The sequence below is a fragment of the Myodes glareolus genome, chromosome 13, assembly GCF_982192425.1.
Source record: "Myodes glareolus chromosome 13, mMyoGla1.1, whole genome shotgun sequence".
NCBI lineage: Eukaryota > Metazoa > Chordata > Mammalia > Rodentia > Cricetidae > Myodes > Myodes glareolus.
In genome coordinates, this window is record NC_142038.1 from 45,001,289 (window position 1) to 45,023,644 (window position 22,356).

At 39.7% G+C, this 22,356-nt stretch overlaps 1 protein-coding gene across 2 annotated transcripts in view; it reads right to left on the reverse strand.

Moving 5' to 3' along the window:
• Rbm27 (RNA binding motif protein 27) overlaps positions 1–22,058 on the reverse strand; it is a 67,048-nt gene extending 44,990 nt beyond the window's left edge. For both annotated transcript variants that reach the window (XM_048419058.3, XM_048419057.3), the window contains exons 1-3: positions 21,838–22,058; positions 9,124–9,242; positions 5,261–5,385 (exon numbers count right to left, since the gene is read on the reverse strand). In XM_048419058.3, coding sequence (XP_048275015.3) covers positions 5,261–5,385; positions 9,124–9,242; positions 21,838–21,896 — 303 coding nt within the window. In that variant the 5' untranslated portion in view covers positions 21,897–22,058. The remainder of the gene's footprint in view (positions 1–5,260; positions 5,386–9,123; positions 9,243–21,837) is intronic.
• Between the last annotated feature and the right edge of the window lie 298 nt (positions 22,059–22,356).

A 22,356-nucleotide genomic window follows, 5' to 3' on the forward strand; every position in this document is an offset into this window, starting at 1 on the left:
ACAATTAAATCTTAGGAACAAGCAATACCAGACAACTGCCAATCAAGAGAACTCCATATATAAGCATATTACCCATTTTTCAGTTTTCAAAATTAGAATTTATTACAAAGATACCCCAAATAAAACTTGGTAATGATTTTTTTAAGCTCTTCTTTTAAAACAAAATAGATTTTTTAAAAGAAGATTTATTTTGTGTGAGTTCCTGCATATATAAATATGTCCCATATGAGTGGATGGTAGTGAGAGGCTAGAAGTTCCCTAGAGCTGGAGCTGCAGGTGTTTGTACCATCTAATGTGGGAGTTGGAAAGCTTATGAAGAATGGCAATGCTCTATCAACTGAGTCCTCATCTCTTCAACTCCAAGTGAGTATCACTTTTGTTAATATTCAAATCAATTGTCATTGAAACAGATTCTCCTAAGTCAGTGAATACCTGCTCTGATTATAGAAAAAGGCTACCTGTCATTAAAAAAAATATAAGTTATAAAACATTAACCTATACTAAATATAAATTATACACTATAAAGCAGCAAATTTTGCACTATATGTAAGGAAAATCTCCATTTTTCCTGTTTAAAAAGACATACCAAAAACCTCACTAGTCTACTTTTTAAAGAGTTTATGAGCCAGGCTCAGCAGCATACACCTTGAAGCCTAGCATTTTTAAAGAGGAGGCAGACAAATTAGGAGTTCAAGGCCTCAGGAAAATGTACATTGGAGACTGGAGAGATTGCTCAGTGGTTAAAAGCACTGGTTATTCTTCCAGAGAATTTGGGTTCAATTCAGAGCACCCACATGGCAACTCAAACCACCTGTAACTCCAATTCCAGAGGACCCAACACCCTCTTCTTGCCTCTGAGGGAATATATTCACTATATTCACTTGGTGTACAGACACACATGTAGGCAGAATCCCCAAACACATAAAATCATAATTTAAAAAAGTATAGATAAACAAAAAGAAATTATGGAGCACTATGTAAGAACAAAATAAGTGATAATGGTCTCAGCTGATCTTAATTTAAAACAGTCACATTTTGTCAGATCAGTTCAATTATATAGTATTTGATTAATAGCATTGGCTGCTCTTCCAGAGGACCTGAGTTTGATTCTCAGTACCCACATGATGGCTAACAACTGTCTTTAACTCAAGTTTCAAGGTCTCCAATGCTCTCTTCAGGCACTGCATACACATGGTACAGACATACAAGGAGGCAAAATATCCATACGTAAAACAAAAATAAATCTCAAAAAATGAATCAGAAATGACAACTAAACAACACACAAATCCCAGAATGACTCCATACAAAAGGAAAAGAACACACTATAAGTAAGGAACACTGCTGGGTAAACTAATAAAACTGAAATAGTACATGACATGAAAATTAAATATACTGAAACTGATAATGGTGCTATAGTTATCCTAAAGCATGTGTGTGTATGTGTGTGTCTCTGGGTGTGTGTACACAGGTGGAGATTCCACATGAGTGTATAAATGTAGAGGTTAAAAGTCTATGCCTGGTATATTCCTCTATGACTCCTCACCTTATTCTTTGATACAGGTTCTCTCTAAACCTGGAGCTCACTGGTACCACCAGACTGGTATCCAGCAAGTCCCAGGCATCCTCCTGATTACTGGTGTTACAGGCATAACAACTATGGTTTTGTATAAGGGTTCTTGCGGGGGGCAGAATCTAACTGGCCCCCATTGTTTACAGAGCAAGCACTTTACCAACTGAACAATCTCTCCAGCTTTTTATTGAGACATAATGTCATGTACTCCTTGTTTCATCCTATTTATTGTCCTTGAATTCACTATATAGCCAAGGATGACAATGAACTTCATTCCTCTGCCCCTGCCATGGAAATGCTGGGATTACAAGCATGTACACCATCACATCTGATTTAATATGTTACTAGTGTTCAAACACAAATCTTTGTAGGTATTTGATGAGGGTAAGAAGCTGTTTCAGCCAATAGCTTAGCAGAGTAAAGCCAGGTGGGAAATTCAAACAGAGATATATAGAGAGAGTAGGCAAGGTCAAGAAGACGCTCACGTAGCTGGCAGAGACAGACGCCAGAATGTTACCAGTAGGCCACCTTGTGGAGATATACAGATGAATAGAAATGGGTTAATTTAAGATGTAAAAGCTAGCTAGGAATATGCCTAGTGTTGTAATTAATACAGTTTTTGTGTGATTATTAGGGTTTGGGCAGCCAGGAAACGAATGAATAGTCTCTGTTTACAGGTATTTGACCAGCACTCTTTTTTTTTTAAATATTTATTTATTATGTATACAATATTCTGTCTGTGTGAATGTCTGCAGGCCAGAAGAGGGCACCAGACCTCATTACAGATGGTTGTGAGCCACCATGTGGTTGCTGGGAATTGAACTCAGGACCTTTGGACGGGCAGGCAATGCTCTTAACCTCTGAGCCATCTCTCCAGCCCCCTTGACTAGAACTCTTACAAACTAAGCTTAATCTCCAGCTCCCTAAAAAAATTCTTATTTCTAGAAATTGCAAAGAGATAAAGGGCCATGGTTTATGAGAGAAATTACTTTAAAATAAAAATGTGGTATGGGCATATAATGAAAGTATATGGGGCAAACCCTCAATAACACATTTAGGCAGGCATCATAAATGCTGTGGGTGCTGCCTGGATAATTCTGAAGTAAATTTACAATTATTTATAAATAAAAGATTTTTAAGTCATTCCATTTGTAGAATAAAGTAAATTTTAAAAGTTGGAAAACAGAAGTCAGAGAGATAGCTCAGCAATTAAGAGCTGCTCTTGCATAGGACCCAGGTTCAGTTCCCAGAACTCATATGGCAGCTCACAACTACTGTAACTCTAGCTCCAGGAGATCCATCTTAGTCAGGGTTACTATTGCTGTAATGAAACACCATGACCAAAAGCAACTTGCGGGAGGAAAAGGTTTACTTGGCTTACACTTCCACATCATAGTATGTCAATGAAGAAAGACAGGGTAGGAACCTAGAGATAGGAATGGATGCAGAGGCTATGGTGGAGTGCTGTTTATTAGCTTGTTCAACATGGATTGCTCAGTCTGCTTTCTTATACAACTTAGGACCACCATCCCAGGGGTGGTACCACCCCACAATGGGCTGGGTCCTCCCCAACCATCACTAATTAAGAAAATGTCCTACAGGCTTGTCTACAGCTGAATTATTTTTTTTTTCCAAGACAGGGGTTCTCTCTGTGTAGCTTTGGAGCCTGGCACTTGCTCTGTAGACCAGTCTGGCCTCAAACTCACAAAGATCTATCTGCCAAATGCTAGGATCAGAGGTGTGCACTACCAATGCCCGCCCAGTGGCACATCTACAGCTGGATTTTATGGAGCCATTTTTATTTTATTTATTTATTTTTGATTTTTGAGGCAGGGTTTCTCTGTAACTTTTGGTACCTGTCCTGGAACTAGCATAGAGCCATTTTTCAATTGAAGTTCCCACTTCACCAGGGACTCTTAACCTGTGTCAGGTTGGCAGCAAACTGGCTACCTCAGAATCCAACATCTCCTTTTAGCTTTCGTAGTCACCAATCTTGTACACGGTGCAGACAGATACATAAAATAAAAATAAATCATTTTTTAGATTTATTTTATGTGTACGAATGTTTTGCTTATACATACATACATACATACATGTGTGTGTGTGTGTGACTCATGTATGTCCTGAAACTGGAGTTCTAGATGACTGTGAACTGCTATGTTTGTGGTGGGAATCAAATCTAGGTTCTCTACAAGAAAGTGCTTTTAACCACTAAGCCAACTTTACAGCTGATAAAAATAAAAAATAATATTTCTTTAATAAGTTGGAAGATATTTCTGTTCCTGGTACTGGACTAAAGACTACCTATATTTGTACATAAAAATCTTTTTTCTAGTTGGGTGGTAGTAATGCATGCCTTTAATCCCAGCACTCTAGAAGTAAAGGCAAGAGGATCTCTGAGGTCATCTTCAACACAGATGACTAAAATTTTAGTTTAAATAGAGATGTATGTGCTGGGAGTGTAGTTCAGAGTGTGTTTTCCTGGCATATCTAAGGCCCTAGTTAGTTCCCAGCAGAGGGTATGGTAACATATGTAAATAATACCACTCTGGAGGTGGATGCAGAAGAAGCAAAAGTTCAAAGTTATCCTACGCCACTCAGTGAGTTTGAGACCAGCCTGGAATATATGAGACCCTATCTCAAAAAATGAAATATTTTTTTAAACTTATCCTACACGCCTTTAGTGCCAACACTGGATCTCTGAGGTCGAGGCCAGTCTGGTCTCCATAGCAAGTTCCAGGACAAACAGAGCTACACAAAGAAACCCTATCTCAAAAAATAAACAAACAAACCTCTTTTCTACATTCTTATCAAATATTGTTTGATTTATATAGAAAAGGGACTATAAATGAAAGCTATGATGTTTCTTTATTGGTTCAAGCAAGCAATTAGGTTGGTATCTTTTTAAAATTATGTTGTGGGAGTGGGTACTTGCACATGCATGCAGGTGCCCACAGAGGCCAAAGGCATTACATGCCCTGGGGCTGGAGTTACATGATTATAAGCCACCACCAGATGAACGTGCTTGGAACCAAACTCATGACCTCTGCAAGAGCAATATGCTCTGTTAACCTCTTAACTACTGAGCCATCTTTCTAGCCCATTAGCTCGATATCTTTAATCATGTTTGTATATTTCTGTTTATTTTTCTAATGTTAACAGTGTAGTTAAAAGAGTAAATCATTTCTCTGTGTAGTATATTGTCTAATGATTTATCTTGGAAGTTTCACTAATACTTTCATTTAAGCCTCTGTATGTAGCCAAATTTTCCTCTTTTAGAAACCACTGGATTTCTCTGAAGGCTAAAGAAATAGTTCTACAATTAATAGTGCTTGCTGTTTGATCACAAGGACCTGAGATCAGATGCCGGCACCCACATGAATGTGGCATCCTGTTCACATCTGAAACCCAACACTGAAAAGCAAATTATTAGGGCTTGCTGGTCTGTAGCCTAGCTAAGAAAATCCACCTCTAGGTGTATGTAGAAACCATACCTGAAAAAAAAAATATGTCAGGATGGGCATGGTCTCTATAAGTTCAAGGTCAGTCAGGCTACATAGTAAGACCAGACCCTGTCTAAAAAAACAAAACAAACCAAAAAAAAAAACACAATACAAAGAAACAAAAACAAAAATAATTTCAACTTGAAATTTCTGGTAACAGAATCTAAGAAGTATGTGTATGTATTACCTCTTCTTTAATTTCTTCTTTTTCTTGGACTAGTGGTTTTGGCTCAGGTTTAACTGGTTCCAATGGTGGAAGGTAGTTTTTAGTATAAAGACTTTCAAATAGCTTGTCCACAAAGCCTGAAGTCTCTAAAGAGAAAAAAATATTTAAATGTTATACAAACAAAAATGCAAAGTTTAAACACTGCTGCCAATGCTTTTAGATGAACAAGGGATCTTCAAAGCTGCTGTCAGGCTTTTAAAACCAAGACTTACCTTAAAGGAACAGACATCCCCACTTGTAGAGGTTTTGTTTCTTTTTAAATCCTTCAAACATAATTGCATGTGTGCAAGTGAAATAAGTGTAAAATTTTGTTGCATAAGAACAAAAGATTAGAAACAAAGTTTCTATAAGCAAGAGACTAACAAATTATCAAAAAAGAGATTACAAAATTTCTCTTGACCTATTAAGAATATCAGATCTAAAGATATAAACTAATACTTAGTGTTTATCTGTTCAAAGAAACCAAAATAATAAACTGTGTACTGTAGGTGGGAAAGAAGCCTATGTAGAAAAGGAAGAAGTAATTTCATAGTATAACCTTATGTGTTGGATAAATTGCACTCACTACCTACTCAAAGATCAAATTAGATAGGTTTGAATGGGTTGAAATCAGTATCTGTGTTTGACTCAACTCCATGTTCTGGTCATTTGAAACTTCCTCAGACAAGCAGAATGAGAGAAACAGGTAGTTTTGCTGAAAACACAAATATAAAAATATTTCTAGTTTTACTCTAATTAAATGTAACTTTCATTAGTCTTGCCCTAAGGAACACTTAAAGGGGTACTGCTCAGTGGCAGAGGGCTCACCCTGATGGTTCAATTCCCAACCCAAGGGAGTGTTGGGTATTTCGAAGGCATCACATGGGTTCTGCTTATACCACAATTATTATGTATTTTACATTTCTAAAATGCCAACTACTTTTATCTCAGAAAAGCATCTTCAGACAAACTCCTTTACAATACTAACTTTATAAGTGAACTTCTTTTTTTTCAAAATGACAAAATTTTTAGCTGAAGTAGAAAATGGTTCATACTTCTAATACTATAATCAGGAGGCTGGGTGGAAGAATCACCTGCCTAGACTACTTAATGAGTTCCAGGGCAGCCTGTACTAGAGTGATATTCCCACAAAAGGATAAATAAGTAAATAACACAACCCAGGGGGCTAGACAGATGGCTCAGCAATTAAGGGAGCTTGTTTGCTGCTCTTACAGAAGACCCACGTTTGGTTCCAGAAACCCCATGGCAGCCCATAACTACACATAACTGAGTTCCAAGGGACCTGGTGACCTCTAGTGGCCTCCACAGGCACCAGGCAGGCACACAATACACTGACATACGTGCAAGCAAAACACTCACTTGTATAAAATAAAAATAACTTTTAAAAAATTAAAAATATAGTTGGAGATGTAGTTGAGTGCTCACTATGTAGAAAATCCTGGGTTTAATCAATAGTAAGCCAAGCTTAGTGGTTCATGCCTGCAATCCCAATATTTCAGAGGTAGAGACAAGAACAGGAGTTCAAGTCTAAGGTCATCTTCCAATACATGACAAGTTCAAGAACACCCTGTGCTATATGAGTCCCTATCAACAAAGAAAGAAACACATGAGAAAAAAAAATAAAACTGTTAACTCTTGTTGACTGTAACATATAACTTTAAGGTAATAAATTAAGACTCTTCAAAACCTTTTATAAACAACTTTCTTCATACTCTTGCATTTTCACACATACCTCTTGTAATTTGAAAGACAGTTCAATATGGATGGATGGATGGATGGATGGATGGATGGATGGATGGATGGATGGAAACAAAAAATAGGGCTAATGAGTAAAGGCCCTTATCACAAAGCCTGCTGACCTAACTCCAATATTCATGACCCACATTGTAAGACAGAAACCACTCCTGAAAGTTGTCCTGTGACCTCCAAACGCATGCTATGAAACATATACACACACAAAACAAATAAATGAATACAATTTTTCAAAATCTATATACCAAATGTTGTTGGTTTCAAGAAAAGGAATAGCAAACAAGAAAAAGGCAGATAAACTGGCAAATATATAGGGTGTTACAAGTGCCATGAAAAGAAAAAGGCACTCGGGCATGGTGGTACCTGCCTTTAATCCCAGTACTCAGGAGACACATGACTTTATGAGTTTAAAGTCAGCCAGGGATACATAGTGAGAGCCTTTCTTAAAAAGGAAATAAAGCAGGCTGGAGATGGACAGATGGCTCAGAGGTTAAGAACACTGGCTGCTCTTCCAGAGGTCCTGAGTTCAATTCCTAGCAACCATTTATGAGATCTGCTGCTCTCTTCTGGCATGCAGACAGAACACTATATATAATAAATAAAATCTTTTTTAAAAAAAGGGAATAAAGTAGCACTGAGAGGAGGAAAGGGTAACTGGTTTATTGATGGCCACATTATACAAACTACACTGGGGAAAGCTGTCAAGATAACATTTGAAGAAATCAAAAGAACATGAAAAAGAATCTTCCAGGCAAACAAAAAAGATGGCCATGGGCTCTGAGTAAGGACACACTCACTGACATTCAAAGGCAGAGATGTGGGCAGTGTGGTGTAGAGGAAGACTAGGTAGGGGTTGGATGGGGCAGGAATTATCAAGTAAACAGCAAGAAAAACTTCCTGCAAGCTCTGTTTGGTTGGAGGATGTTGGTAAAAAGATAGGACACCTTAGAGTCTCATGCAGCCCAGGCTATGAAGTAAAGAACAACTGATCTTCTGATCCTCCTGCTTCCAACTCCCCAGTGTTGAGTCACAGGCAAGGACCTCATGTCCAGCTGAAGATGGGAAGTTAAAGGTACAAAGAGAAGAGAATCATACTCATTCTTCTTGGATCTCAAGATACTGCAGCCAAGAGAGAAAGAACATTGGGTTCTCTGTATTAACAGTAAGAGTATGTAGCTTCCGGGATAGGGAGCTAGTTCTTATACAAGTGTAAGAATCTGAATTTGAACCCAGAATATATGCCATGGTAACACTTATTTGCAGCCACAGTACTGGAGATGGAAGATTTCTGGGGGCTTGCTGGTCAACCAACCTAGCCTACTTTGCAAGTTTCAGATCAATGATATAAACTAAAAAAAACAACATGGAAGGTTCCTGAGAAATGACACCAGAGTTGACCTCTTTTTCACCACAAATACTTATGTGCACCCGTTGCACATACGTGATTATAAATATTATAAATATATATACATGGGCATGTGGCACACACATACAAAAGCACTAGAAAGCAACTTCAGTAGCCTTAAATAGTTAGCCCTCAATCATCAGCTAAATACTGTCAAAAGCTGCAAAGAATCTAGTAAGTCTTAGAGCCACTGTCTCAATACAGGAAAGAAACAAAGAAGAACAGGAAGAACCTGTCCTTCCTAAACACATAACAAATAAGTAAGCATTCTGAATGGACATATTAAAGTATTGAAAGGACCCTTACTACTTTGCTGTAAAGTGTCTCACTTTGTAGACACATACAGTAAAATTAGGATGATACAGAGATCAACATGGCACTATGCAAGGAAGGACTACACACAAATTCCCAAGTGTTTCCCCCTCTAAACTCATACCTTAATGAAGTTTGGTTGTGTTGCTTCTGTTTTGTTTCAGACAGGGTCTTGCTCTGTACAAGTGACCTGAAATTCTGTACATAAGCCCAGGTTGGCCTCAAACCCACAATTCTCCTGCCTCAGTCTCCCAACTGTTGGGATTACAGGCATGTGCCACCAACCCTGGCTGGTTTCAGGAAGTTTTAAACTAGAAATATTTACCAAAAATACTTAAAGGCCCACAAAAATTACCTTTTTGTAAAAAGACGTCAAGTTGATCAGCACAAAAGGCTTTCAATTCCTTCTCAGGTTTGTCCTTCTTGACCAGTGCTACAACATAGTTGGCTAGGGCCGAAGGGTCAGCATCACATCTAGTTAGACAAAGAGAAAATTAAAATTGTAAAACACTGGTTGTAAATAGTGATGTTATTAATGAAATTACCCCATTTTAGAAAAAAAAAATCAAAGATTTAAAGTGACTTCAAACACCGGCAGCTATTGTAACAAACAGCATATATGTACTCCAAGAGAGATTTTCCTTTTCTGTTTATTTGTTTTAATAATTACTTTGCCTACTGTTTCCAAGGTTCTAGTAAAAACAAGAACATTGAATCAGGACATTTATTTGCTTTCTCGGAAGCAACAGGGAAAGGGTAACCCCTAAACTGCCGGCACCAATAACACCCCCAGTTTCATGTGACCAGTGAGGAAAAAAAAAGGAAGGGGAAAAGTGATGGACAGATTATTCCTCTTCTCAGAGTATCTTACCCTAGAGCCACAGGGACTAACAACCCAAATCGGATTTTCAACCGACTATTAACCTCACAGCCTGTTCTTTAGTCATTACTGGTTAGCTTGCTTCACAGCTGCAAGCAAAAGAAAGAAAGCTCCAAGAGCTAAAAACAGGTGTACAAGTGCCTGAAAGGTAGTAGAAAGAACCTTCATTTGCTTTGATACTCAAAACACCTCCTATGCCAGAGATCACATGATTCTGGTTTGCTGATTCCTGACCAATCTGTCAGACGTAATATTTGATCTATGTCATATCAAACTAAAAGTTTACATGTTGTATTATACACACACAAACACACACAAAATCAATTACATATGAATGTATTTTAAAAATAGACTAGATCTCCTAATACATGCATATTTAAGTAACACATATCCCATGTGGCCTCAAAGTTATTTGGGTTTTTTGTTTGTTTTATTTCTGAGACTGGATTTCACTAGTCTAAAATTTTATTTATGGCCTCAAATCCTCCTGCTTCTGCCTGCTAGAAATGAAGGTGTGTGCTACCACACCTTGTTCTTACTAAAGTAAAATGAACATTCAGGATGATAGTAAATTAAGTCATTGTATAAGCAAAGTGATCAAATTCTTATAAATGCTATTCAATATAATCTTGTTCGACAATTCTTAGGGTCCCTTTGTCAAACAGAAAGCTTAAGAAATTTCAACTTATGACTGTCAATCACATTCCTCAACAAAAGAAAAACTAGTACCTCTACTTCAGAAATGATGGTTCAAACCTATAATTCCAGAATTTAGTAAACCAGGGCAGGAAGATCACATTGAGTTCAGGGACACACTGGGCCAAGCAAACTATCTTAAAACAAATAAGCAACTAAACAAAAGCCTACATATTAGTAAAAGAGCAAAACTTTTCTTCACTGTCAATATTGTCTTAAGGAAGGGTGATTCTTTAAAACCATACACCTAGGAACTGGGAAAGTCCCTACAGCACAAGCACGAGGACCTGACAGGATCCCTAGCACACACCTAAGTGGGAGGTGACAGTGTGTCTGTAATCCGAGCATGCCAATCAGTAAATTTCAGTAAGAGATGAGGTAGAGAGGGAAGAGGAAGAACACCTGATGTTGACCTCTGGCTTCCACATACACATACTCAGAGAGAGAGACCACGCACCTAATTCTAGAGAGAGACAGAGACAAACTATGCACGTAACTCTAAAAAAAAAATATAGTCAATATCAATTTTATAAAACACAGAGCTAATTTACAAAATCAGAAGCAAAGGTCAAAGTGTACTAAGGACGAATATGTATTATTATTTGCATATCACAATAATACAAAATTTAAAAAGAAAGTCAGCTGGACAGTGGTGGTGCAAAGCTTTAATCCCAGCACTTCGAAAGCAGAGGCCAACCTGGTCTACAGAGCTAGTTCCAGGACAGCCAGGGGTACACAGAGAAACCCTGTCTCAAAAAAACAAAAGGAAGGAAGGTAAACTCATAGGGTTTCTATTGCTGTGATGAAACACCATATCCAAACAGCAAGTTGTGGAGGAAGGGTTTATTTGGCTTACACTTCCATATTGAATAAAGTCAGAACAGGAACTCAAACAGAGCAAGACCCTGGAAGCAGAAGCTTATGCAGAAGTCATGAGGAGCAGCTCTTACTGGCTTGTTCCCTGTGTCTTGCTCAGCCTGCTTTCTTATAGGACCTAGGATCACCAGCCCAGAGATGGAACCACCCACCATGGGCTGGGCCCTCTACCACTGGTCACTTATTGAGAAAATGCCTTACTGCTGGACCTCATGGAGGAGTTCTCAACTGAGACTTCTTCTCCTCTGATGACTCCAGTTTGTAACAAGTTGACACAAATCAGCCAACATAGACTCTTCTTGTTTAAATATTTGCGTGTGTGTGTGTGTGTGTGTGTGTGTGTGTGTGGCATACCTGTTGGGATCAGAGGACAACATGTGGAAATTGGTTCTCTCCCTCCCAACACATAGGCTCTAGGGACTGAACTCAGGTTAAGAGGCTTGGTGCTTGGTGGCCAGCACCTTTACCTGCTAAGCCATCTTACCAGTCACGGATAAGGACAGTCTCTAACACAGATAAAAAGGATACAGAAAAATAAATAAGGGACTGAAGAAATGGTTAAGTGGTTAAGAATATGTATTTCTCAAGCTGGGTGGTGATGGTACACCCTTTAGCCCCAGCAGAGGCAGGCAGATCTCTGTGAATTTGAGGCCAGCCTGATCTACAGAGCTAGTTCCAGGAAAGCTAGAGCTGTTGCACAGAGAAACCCTGTCTCAAAAAACAAAGACAAAACAAAACAAAAAGAATATTTATTTCTCCTTCTTGTAGAGGACCTGGATTTGATTCCCAACACCCATATGGTAGTCACCACTGCAACTCTAGTTCCAGAGTATTCAACTCCTATTTCTGGTCTCTGAAGGTACCACAAGATGCGCGCACACACATACACACACGTGTGAACACGCAAAACTCATAAGCAAAAAATAAGTAAACAAATAAATGTGGCAGAAAATGGCAACATTATTTTTTTCTGGTATTATCAAAAAATCTTTAGTCTCAATACTTGACAAGCATAATTCTGAGTAAAAGAATACGAAGCCCAGTCTGGTGGCTTACACCTTTAATCTCGGGGCAGGTAGATGTCTGTGAGTTCAACACCAGTCTGGTCTACATAGTGAGTTCTAGGACAGCCAGGGCTATTTAGAGACCCTGCTCAAAAGACAAAACAAATCAAAAAAGAATATGAAGTTTCCAGTCAGAAACAGGTAAAACATCCAGTTACTGGGTTAAACAAACCCAAGTACCTTTTACATAACTTATATTCAGACTAAAAGACAAAAACAGAATTGAGCAGTTTTTGACTGCTCAATTTTTAGGGAGAAACACATTTTAGGGAGACTGAAACAAGTTATCAATATGTAGCCCACACTAGCCTGGATCTCACAATGCAGCCCAAGCTGGCCTCAAACTTGTATCTGTTCTCCTGTTTCCACTACTAGGTTTATAGGCATGTACTACATATTACCTTCTAGATCTAAAGAAACACATTTTAATGTAATAATGCTAAAAATTAAGATGAACAGTTAAAAGAGTAGAAGACTCTAGGAAAGGTGATCACAGTTTAAACAGTTGTTTAATGTAAATAAATAACAGTGTATGGTAGACTCATACACTGAATACAAATACATGCTACATTCAAAGGAATAAGAAAAGCATTCAAATCTATTATCTCCCAATATGTGCCAATAAAGTGGGCTATCAAGGAAATCATCAGTCTGAAACACTAAGTCACACTAAGTGAAAGATAAAAGAAACAAAGACATTAGGGGGTCTTGTGCTGAAACTATTCAGACCTTTCTTAAGTCTTACTCATCCCTTCAACACAGCAACTCCTACTATATAATTTTCAAAGATTCAAATAACACAATAGCATGGTACAATACTTAAGCTAGTAGTAGCTCAAGAGAATTTCCAGAACTGTATTACAGAAACAGCCTAAGACCCTTGATATACAAAGTCATCCTTGTCCTACTAAAATGATTTTCCCTTCCTGTATCCATAAGCAGTATGCAACAACAGTACACAAAACCTTTAGCTACTTTTATAGAACCAAGTTCATATATTCTGCTTGACTACTGATACAGCACAGCTTAGAAAGAAATTTTATAATTTTTTGCATCTATAACTACACTAAACATGTATATTTCCCAGAAAAAAATGGGTTTCTCTTAAAAAGGTTACAAAAGTTACTAATATATATCTTAGATTACTACATTGGACGGGAAATGGTGGCACATGCTCCAGCCCTCTGTAGGTGGAGGCAGGACAGGAGTACAAGATCAGAGGTCAAATTCAGTTTAGCTATAAGAAACATTGTTTCAAAAAACAAACAACCGTCATTTCAGAAGCAGAAGAGAGGCAGAAAGATGAAGAGGCAGAGGAAGAGGGGAGAAGCAGAGGAAAAAGGGAGAGGCAAAGGAAAGTGAGGAGGGGCAGGGGAGAAAGAGCAGAAGTGGGAAAAGAGGGAGAGATGAAGAAGCAGAGAAGGGGAGAAGCAGAGAAAAGAGGGAGAGATGGAGAGGTAGAGGAGAGGCGGAGAGAGGTAAGAGGGGCCAAGAGGCAGAAACAGGTGGATCTCTGAGTTCCAGGCCTGCCTGGCCTATGTAGTGAGTTCCAGGCCAGTTAAGGTTACATAGAAGAACTTGCCTAAAAACAAACAAACCGAATAAATTAATTTAAAAAAAAACTAACACTAAAATTTCAAATCTGTAAGGCAACTAAATGCTCCACTCAAGAGAAGGGCTAAGTGAGTTGGCTCAGTGGGTAACAGCCTTTGCTGCCAAGTTTGATGAGCTGAGTTCAATGCCCATACATATAACACACATACATACAATGGACACACACGAATAAGATTAATTTCTAAAACGTTTTAAAAGATTAGGCAGAGAACCCTCCTTGGGAAGTAAAATTAGGCTGTAACTCCATGCAAATAAAATATATTTCATATCACATATACTTTTCTAACATATATCTGCAAGACAAATTAATGTTACAAGTCTCAACCAGTAGCTACTTTTAACTGCAATAACAATCAACAAAAGAAAATTTCAAAAACTGTGTTACCAATACGAGGACTCATTAAAATTCACATCCTATACAATATAAGATATTTTTAATAATCTTTACGTCATCTTAGAAACAAGATCAGTTACAAAATAGACCTATCTATCTGAGATGCTGAGGTAGAGGGATTATAATTTCAAGGCCTTCCTGGAATAGAGAGTGAACTAACAACGTAGGCAACTTAGTGAAACCCTATCTCAAAATAAAACTAAAAAGTTGGGGCTATAGCTCAGTGGTGGTGACCTAAGTTCAAATCCCCAGCATTATGAAAGAAAAGGGAGAAAGAAATAAATCAGAATTTTTACTAGAAAATGCTAACAAAAATACTGACCTACAAACATCTACAAAGCCTCAAATTTCAATTCTTTTCTCTTTTGATGAATTCTCCATTTGTAGCTATTACTATCTGTACAGCTAAGGCACCAGCTTCAGATTTCAGACATATGCTAATCCCAGATGAAAAAGTAAAGGTCCCACCTTTGATACTACTAAAAAGCCATTACATTTTTTTGCTTCAGGAAGAAGACAAAGTCTAGTAGACCTCCTTCCACTTAGACAGAATCTACATTTTTGTTAACATGGGCCTGATTTTAGCTTCTTAGTGTGATGTGTTTCAGAGAAAAGACCACTAATAAATAAAGTGTTAATGAATCAAAAGGAAAAGGCCACTTACTCTTAATATGTATTAACAGTTCCAATAATCATATTTACTAAAAACTAGACAGAAGAAACAAAGGTAAACACTGAAAAGACTTAAACACTTAAAAAAATCTGTTTATTATAGAGACAACATTATTTCTAACCAAATAGTAATAATAGTCAGGGAAACTACTCTTACTATCAGAGATATAGGAAATATTAGGCATACACAGTGATGGCTATAAAAGTAATGCACAAATATGAAAATGCTTCTCGATGTAATGTCAATTAGAAATTAAGCTAGAAAATTTCACAGTGAGTGCTTACAGTTACAAAGTTCCTTCATAAAGGAGAAACTGAAAATAAACACTGATAATTTTATTTTCTATAGTGCACTAATAAAGGTTTCACCTCTTACTACCCTCACATTGGGGATTAAGTTTCAACAAATGAACTCTGGGTGACATTAACATCAAGACTGTAATACTTTTCTCTCACTTTACCCACATCCCTTTTTTGAGACAGGGTTTCACCACACAGCCATCATGCTGGCCTTGAACTCCCAAGTGTTGGGATTAAAAGAGTGCACAACACCTCACTCATCCTAGTCTTTGTTGGTTGTTTTTTGTTTTTGAGACAGGTTTCACTATGTAACCCTGGCTGTCCTGGAACTCACTATGAAGAACAGGCTGTCCTGGAACTCACAAGAGATGCCCCTGCCTGTGTCTCCTAAATGGTGGGATTTAAGGCACCACTACGCCTGGCTTCATTTTACTTTCTTTTTTTTTTTTTAATCTTACTCATAATTAGGGGTTTTCACGAAAGTATATATGGAAGAGATACCCTCCAGATTTGTTTTTGTTTTTGTTTGTGATAATATGCATGACCATACACATTCATCTGTCAGTTCCAAATGCGATTTTGATATCTGAAATGTAGATCCTAGCTACCACCAGTTAAATATATGCACAAAGTTAAATTAGCAAAAAACAAATCTTTTTAATGCTGGGACTCAAACCCAAGGCCCTCTGCATTACTCTATCACTAAGCTGCACTCGTAGTCCAAACTTAATTTTCTAATTGTGAAGCAATCAAAATATACACATAAGGCTGTTCATTGACTTCAACATTTACTATTAATTAATCTTTCTTTTTTTGATTTTCAAGGCAGGGTTTCTCTGTGTAACCCTGGCTGGCCTGGATCTTGCTCTGTTGACCAAACTCGAACTCAGAGATTTGCCTGCCTCTGCCTCCCAAATGCTGGGATTAAAGTCATGCGCCATCACCACTTGACTTAGTACCACCCAAGTCTCTTGTTTGATGACTTTGATTACTCTGAGTAAGACAGACCTTGCTCTTCAAATCACATGACTATGAAAAAAAATTACAGAACAGAATTACATATGGTACAAAAAGACATACAGTAACTATCAAAGCAACAACACCGAAAAAGAATGAGAGAACACAGTGATAGGAAACTCGGGGCTATAAAGGCAACTCCTGGCTTCTAGCCTGTAGTTATTAAGCCAGTAAGAATGAAGTCCGATATATTTAGGAAGCAGAACAAGAACATAAGATCAGGTATGCTGTTACTCAGTACACCAAAATATGTCTGGAAAATGATCTCTGTTCTCTAAGCTGGTGAACATCACCTTAAACAAGTCTCATGCCGTGCTATAGGCACAAGAACTCTGTGAAGTCACTAGAGTACCTTAAAAAATTAGGAATACTTCATCCTAAGAATAGTGTCCCAAATACTCATTACACCCTACTAGTTTATTTACCAGATGATCAGGCCTACTGACCAACAGCTCATATTTCTTCCCATTTGAGGAACTGTAGTGATAACTAGTCAGAGTTTAATGTCCTAAGAATTGCCAGCCTACTCCAAGATGTAAACCATAGCTGCCATGACTACTGAATCAATAAATAGGAACTAATGAAATAATCCTACTCTTGCAGCTTTTGGTACCCTTTCCATCATACGCCAAAATAACCTATTTCCTATTATAGTTTGAAGACTCTGAAATTGCCAGAACTCACAGAAACTACACGCCAAGTCCATGACTATCACTAGCAACTTCTACTCTTCATTTTTAAGGATTTATTTATTGATTATGCATAGTGTTCTACCTGCATGCATGCCTGCACACCAGAAGAGGGCACCAGATCTCATTATAGATGGTTGTGAGCCACCATGTAGTTGCTGGGAATTGAACTCAGAACCTCTGGAAAAGCAGCCAGTGCTCTTAACTGCTGAGCCATTTCTCCAGACCCTATAATTTTTTATAAGTAAAGAAAAATAAGGATCCCATACAAGATCTGTTAGTCTAGTCCGTCTTTGACTTTTTGACCTGATTTCCTCCCCTTTTAGTGTACTGCCATCAAAAATGGTGGCAATGGCAAGCTAAGGGAGGTAAAGGGTTATTATCCCTTCCAGGGTGGGAAAGATAGCTCAGCAGGTAAGAACATTGGCTGCTCTTCTACTGGACCCTAGATGGCTCACAATCATCTCTAACTCCAATTCCAGGAGACCTAATACCTCTCTCTAACAAACACACTCTGCACAAGACACAGAGTGCACAGATATGCATATAGGCAAAACACCCATAAAATAAAATAAAAATCTTTTTAAAAAAAAAAGTACAACAGAATTCATGTACTCAGCCATAGCTTGATTCCAACCTGCAAGTACATTATCTCAAAGCCTGACAACTGCTCTGAAATGCTATGTTGTAATAACATGCCAATCTGCCATGAAAAGTGTTCTTGAATCTAGAATATGAAATAAGTAAATTTACAAACACAACCCTCATTAGCATATCACTTATTATGTTTTTAGACTATCTAGACAAAAAGTAGTCAGCCATGACAGTGCACCAAGAATGAAAATCTATATGGCAATAGTAAGTATGGCACTTACTATTTTTTAGTCAAAAGCTCTTTCTAAAAACAAAACTATAAGTTAAAAATGAAACTTTCAAAGGAGAGACACACTGTTAAAGTCTAATTAGTGATATTAAGTCTTTTTTTCTTATTTAGATTATGTTTATATGATGGAGACCAAACTCAGGGCTTAACATACATTAGGAAGTATATGCTATAAAGTTTAGCATATAACACCAGCATAAGACTTTTTCTTTTCTAATCTTCAATGAGTAACTTTAATCCCAGTACCAAGGAGGCCAAAGCAATAGGATTTTCAGGAGTTTGAGGCCAGTGTGGGCTACAAAAGCCAGGCCAGCTACAAGCTACACAAAAAAATACTATCTCAAAACAAAAAAAACAGGGGCTAGAGAGATGGCTCAGTGGTTAAGAGCACCGACTGCTCTTCCATAGGGCTTGAGTTCAATTCCCAGCAACCACATGGTGGCTCACAACCATCTGTAATGAGAGCTAATGCCCTCTTCTGGCATGCAGGCATACAAGGAGGTAGAATGTTGTATACTTAATAAATAAACAAATTTTTAAAAAAAAGAACAACATATGTTTCAATTTGACTTGAAAATACAACACAAAACAAGTTTTAACACTAAGTTCAAGTAATCTTTTGTTTGGTTGGTGTTCTTTTGAGACAAGGTCTCCATTACACAGTCCTGGCCTGCAGGCAGACACACAGACAGAATATTGTATACATAATAAATAAATATTTTTAAAAAACACCCTAATAAAAACATCATTAGCAAGAAAGATGACATTCCTACACTAAAGTTTACCTTAATAAAAAAGAAAAGAACTGGTCAGGGGCTGGAGAGATGGCTCAGTGGTTAAGAACATTGCCTGCTCTTCCAAAGGTCCTAAGTTCAAGTTCCAGCAACCACATGGTGGCTCACAACCATCTGTAATGAAGTCTGGTGCCCTCTTCTGTTCTTCAGGTATATACACAGACAGAATATTGTATACATAATAAATAAATAAATATTAAAAAAAAGAAGAACTGGTCAGTGATTGTGCAGGTCTTTAATCCCAGCACTCAAGAGGCAGAAGCAGGCAGATCCCTGTAAATTGGAGACCGGCCTGGTCTACAGAGTTCAAGGACAGCAAGGGCTGTGCAGAGAAACCCTGTCTTGAAAAAAAAAAAAAGTACTAGCTAGTGCTATTACTACCTAATAATACATTTCAGGGTGCTTAAGAAAAGAAAAACTAAATAAACCAGGCGGTGGTGGCGAATGCCTTTAATCCCTGCACTAGGCAGAGGCAGGTGGATCTTTGTGAGTTCAAGGCCAGTCTGGTCTACAAGAGCTGGTTCCAGAAAAGGCTTGATAGCTACAGCAAAACTGCTTCGAAAACAAAAACAAATAACAACAATAAAATAGCTAAAAACAAGCTATAATGCTAAAAGTTGTTACTATCTACCCAAGACATAAAACATATATTTAATACTTTTAAATTTTAAAGGACAGTAAAAAAAAGATCTCTACTAACAAACAGAATGAGAGCTTATCAGGGAAAATTGAGGAGAAAATAAAAGGTGGGCTGGTCTGGCCCTGGGTTCAATGTTCTACAATGCAAGAAAAGGCAACGGTGAAGCACGATTAATTAAAAACTCAGGTGACAGAAATTGGAGTTCAACCTGAAGGTCAGAAAAGCAAAACAGCCAGTCGCTGGCTCTACCTCAGTCTGAAATGGAAATCCTGCCTCCAGAAATCTCAGAATGAGACTGAGAGCTGTCTCTCCTGTTTTATAATCCTCTCTAGTTCTGGGATTAAGGGCGTGTAGCACTACCACCTGGTTTCTATGGCAAACTAGTGTGGCTACTGGGATTAAAGGTGTGTGTCATTGCTGCCTGGTCTGTAAAGCTGGCCAGTGTGGCTGTTTTACTTTTCTGATCTTCAAGCAAGCTTTATTAAAATACAGATGAAATGCCACTACACAACAGGCATTCAAAATAGACCTTACAAGAGTTGGTAAGAAAAATAAACAGGTGGGAGCACAAGCCTTTATCTCAGCACTCAAGGGGCAGAGGCAAGCGGATCTCTGTGAGTTCAAGGCCAGCCTGGTCTATAGAGCTAGTTTCAGGACAGGCTCCAAAGCTACACGGAGAAATACTGTCTTGAAAAAACAAAAAAAAGAAAAATATAACTAATTTTTAAAAACATATAGACTTTCCCCCCTTTTTTAGCTCTTTTCACACACAGTAAAACTGACTAGTTCTATCTTATTTCCAAATTGCAAACCACAATCCATTTCCATCTTGGAGCCCTAACACATTCCACTGTAGAAAAGAGATGCAAATATTCTACCAAACTTTCGAGTCCTCCCAGAAGTCATTTTCATTCTAACTGGACGACCATTCATCTAAACCTGAGAAGCCCTTACTGCACAACTATTTACTCATTCATTCATTTGTCCCCATGCTCTATTCATTCACTCCCAAAATGCAAATAACAAACTAGGCATCCAAACACCCCCACAGCAGCCTCCTTTACCATCCTGCCTCCATAGATGACCCTACTCCTGAGGGACCTCCCCACCCCCACCCCACCCCCAAAAACAAAGTAGCAAAACAAAAACAAAAAGTTAGTTAACCAGGTTTCTTGGGGGGGAAGAGGGTGATGGTGAGGAATAACAGACGACGAGGAGAACAAGTGGACAATGTCCCCCAACAGCCTCGACTTCACCGCACCTCCACACCTGTGGGGCTACTTCCCAGTTCCAGCCCCTGAAAACCTTTCTTCTTTCCTTTAAACTAGGGTAATCTGATTTCATGATTCAAGGCCCGCCTTTTTCCTCCTCGAACCATCCTGGGGGGGGGGGGCAGGCAAAAACAGTAAGGGGGGGAAAGCCGGGGGGGGGGGGGGAGGAGGGGGGGGGGGAGAGAGAGAGAGAGAGAGAGAGAGAGAGAGAGAGAGAGAGAGCAGGAAATGCTCTTGTCCCTCCCATTCGTTTTCCCATGCTCTCTTCAAAGACTCTCTGCTGCCTTCCTTTCCTCCCCACAAGGCTGAGGGAGGCAGAGACTAGCTACACCCGAGGATCCCCAAACTCTCCACACAACCTTTACTTTCTTAAAAGTTAAAAACGAGAAGTTGATAATGCCCCTGCTGTCCCTGTCAAGCCTCTCAGTAGTATTTCCACAACTGACACGCCTCAGAACATCTTGAGGACCGGTCTCATTCTCCAGGTCCCTCAGCAGTCACCCTACGCCCCAATTACAGCTGCCCTGTCATCTTTCCGAAATGTTTACAAGATTCTTATTTATTCTTGGGCCCCTTTTATTTTCCTAATATCTGGATCTTAAAAAAAAATACTTCAACTCTACCCACTTCAACCTCATCATCCATACTATTAACTAATCAGTCCTTCAGCCCTCAATCAGACATAAAAACCTCGACTCTTCCCCCAACATCCTGCGGTATCTAAAAAATAATCAATTCTGCCATCAACTCCTCAAGAACACCTTAAAATCCCTCAGTATCCTTGCTCTCATCCTCACGAGCTTCCCAGTAATTTCTCAAAACCCCTCGATGCCCGCACATTCACTTCAGCACTCGGTCGCTCAGACCCTTCCCTGTTCTCACCCCTTGGCGCTCACCCCTAACGACGACTAAGCTTCAAGACCCCTGGTACCCCGAAAAGGCCCTCGACACCGGGCTCCCAGACACTGTTTGCAAAGTCCTGCAGCCCGCTCCGCCGTCCCGCACCTCAGCTCTCACATTTAAAAATCCCTCGACAGCCGCGCCACCCGCCCCTGCTCCCAGGTCGGCGTCCTTCAGTCTCCCGCCGGCCTGCAGCCCGGGCTGGCTCCCCAGGTACTCGGGGAACCCCCGCCGCCCGTGCCCGGCCCCTTCCCTCCTCACCTCACAACACCGTGGACCAGTACCAGGCGGGCGGCCCGGACTCCCGCCTCCCCTCCCCCACGCCCCCGCGGGTCCCCAACGCCCATGCCGCCGGCTCGGCGCGGCCCGGCGCACTCACATCGGCTCCAGTAACTTGGCCAGCCAGGACTTGAGGGCATCCACATCCTCTATAAGCATGGTGCAGGGAAGGCGGGCTCGGGCCGCCGCTCCTCCTAAGGCCCGCCGCGGGTCTCCGCTCGCCGCCGCCTCACGTTCCCTCACAGCTCCGGGTGCCCTGACCCACCGGGCATCTTAGAGACTTCACCTACTCCCTGGGCCGGGGCCTAACAGGAACTAACCCAAGAGCCCCAGTCAACCTAGCCCAGAGGCTCAAGTAGGCGGGAGATAATGTGGAGTGACGGGCCCACTCACCAATAGGCGAGAGAGGGCCGCGCGCGGCGGGCCAATCGTAAGACTCTCCCGCCCCGCCCGCCCTCCGTATCCAGTGAGGGCGGAGGGACCTAGCAAGGTAGGTGGAGAGTTCGGTGAACTCCCGGTGCAAGATGGTATCTTGGAGAAGGTGCTGTGCCTCTTAAAGGGTCCGCGGCGCCTCTTTTGACCACGCCGCCACCCACGCCCGTAATACCGGTGTCTGCTG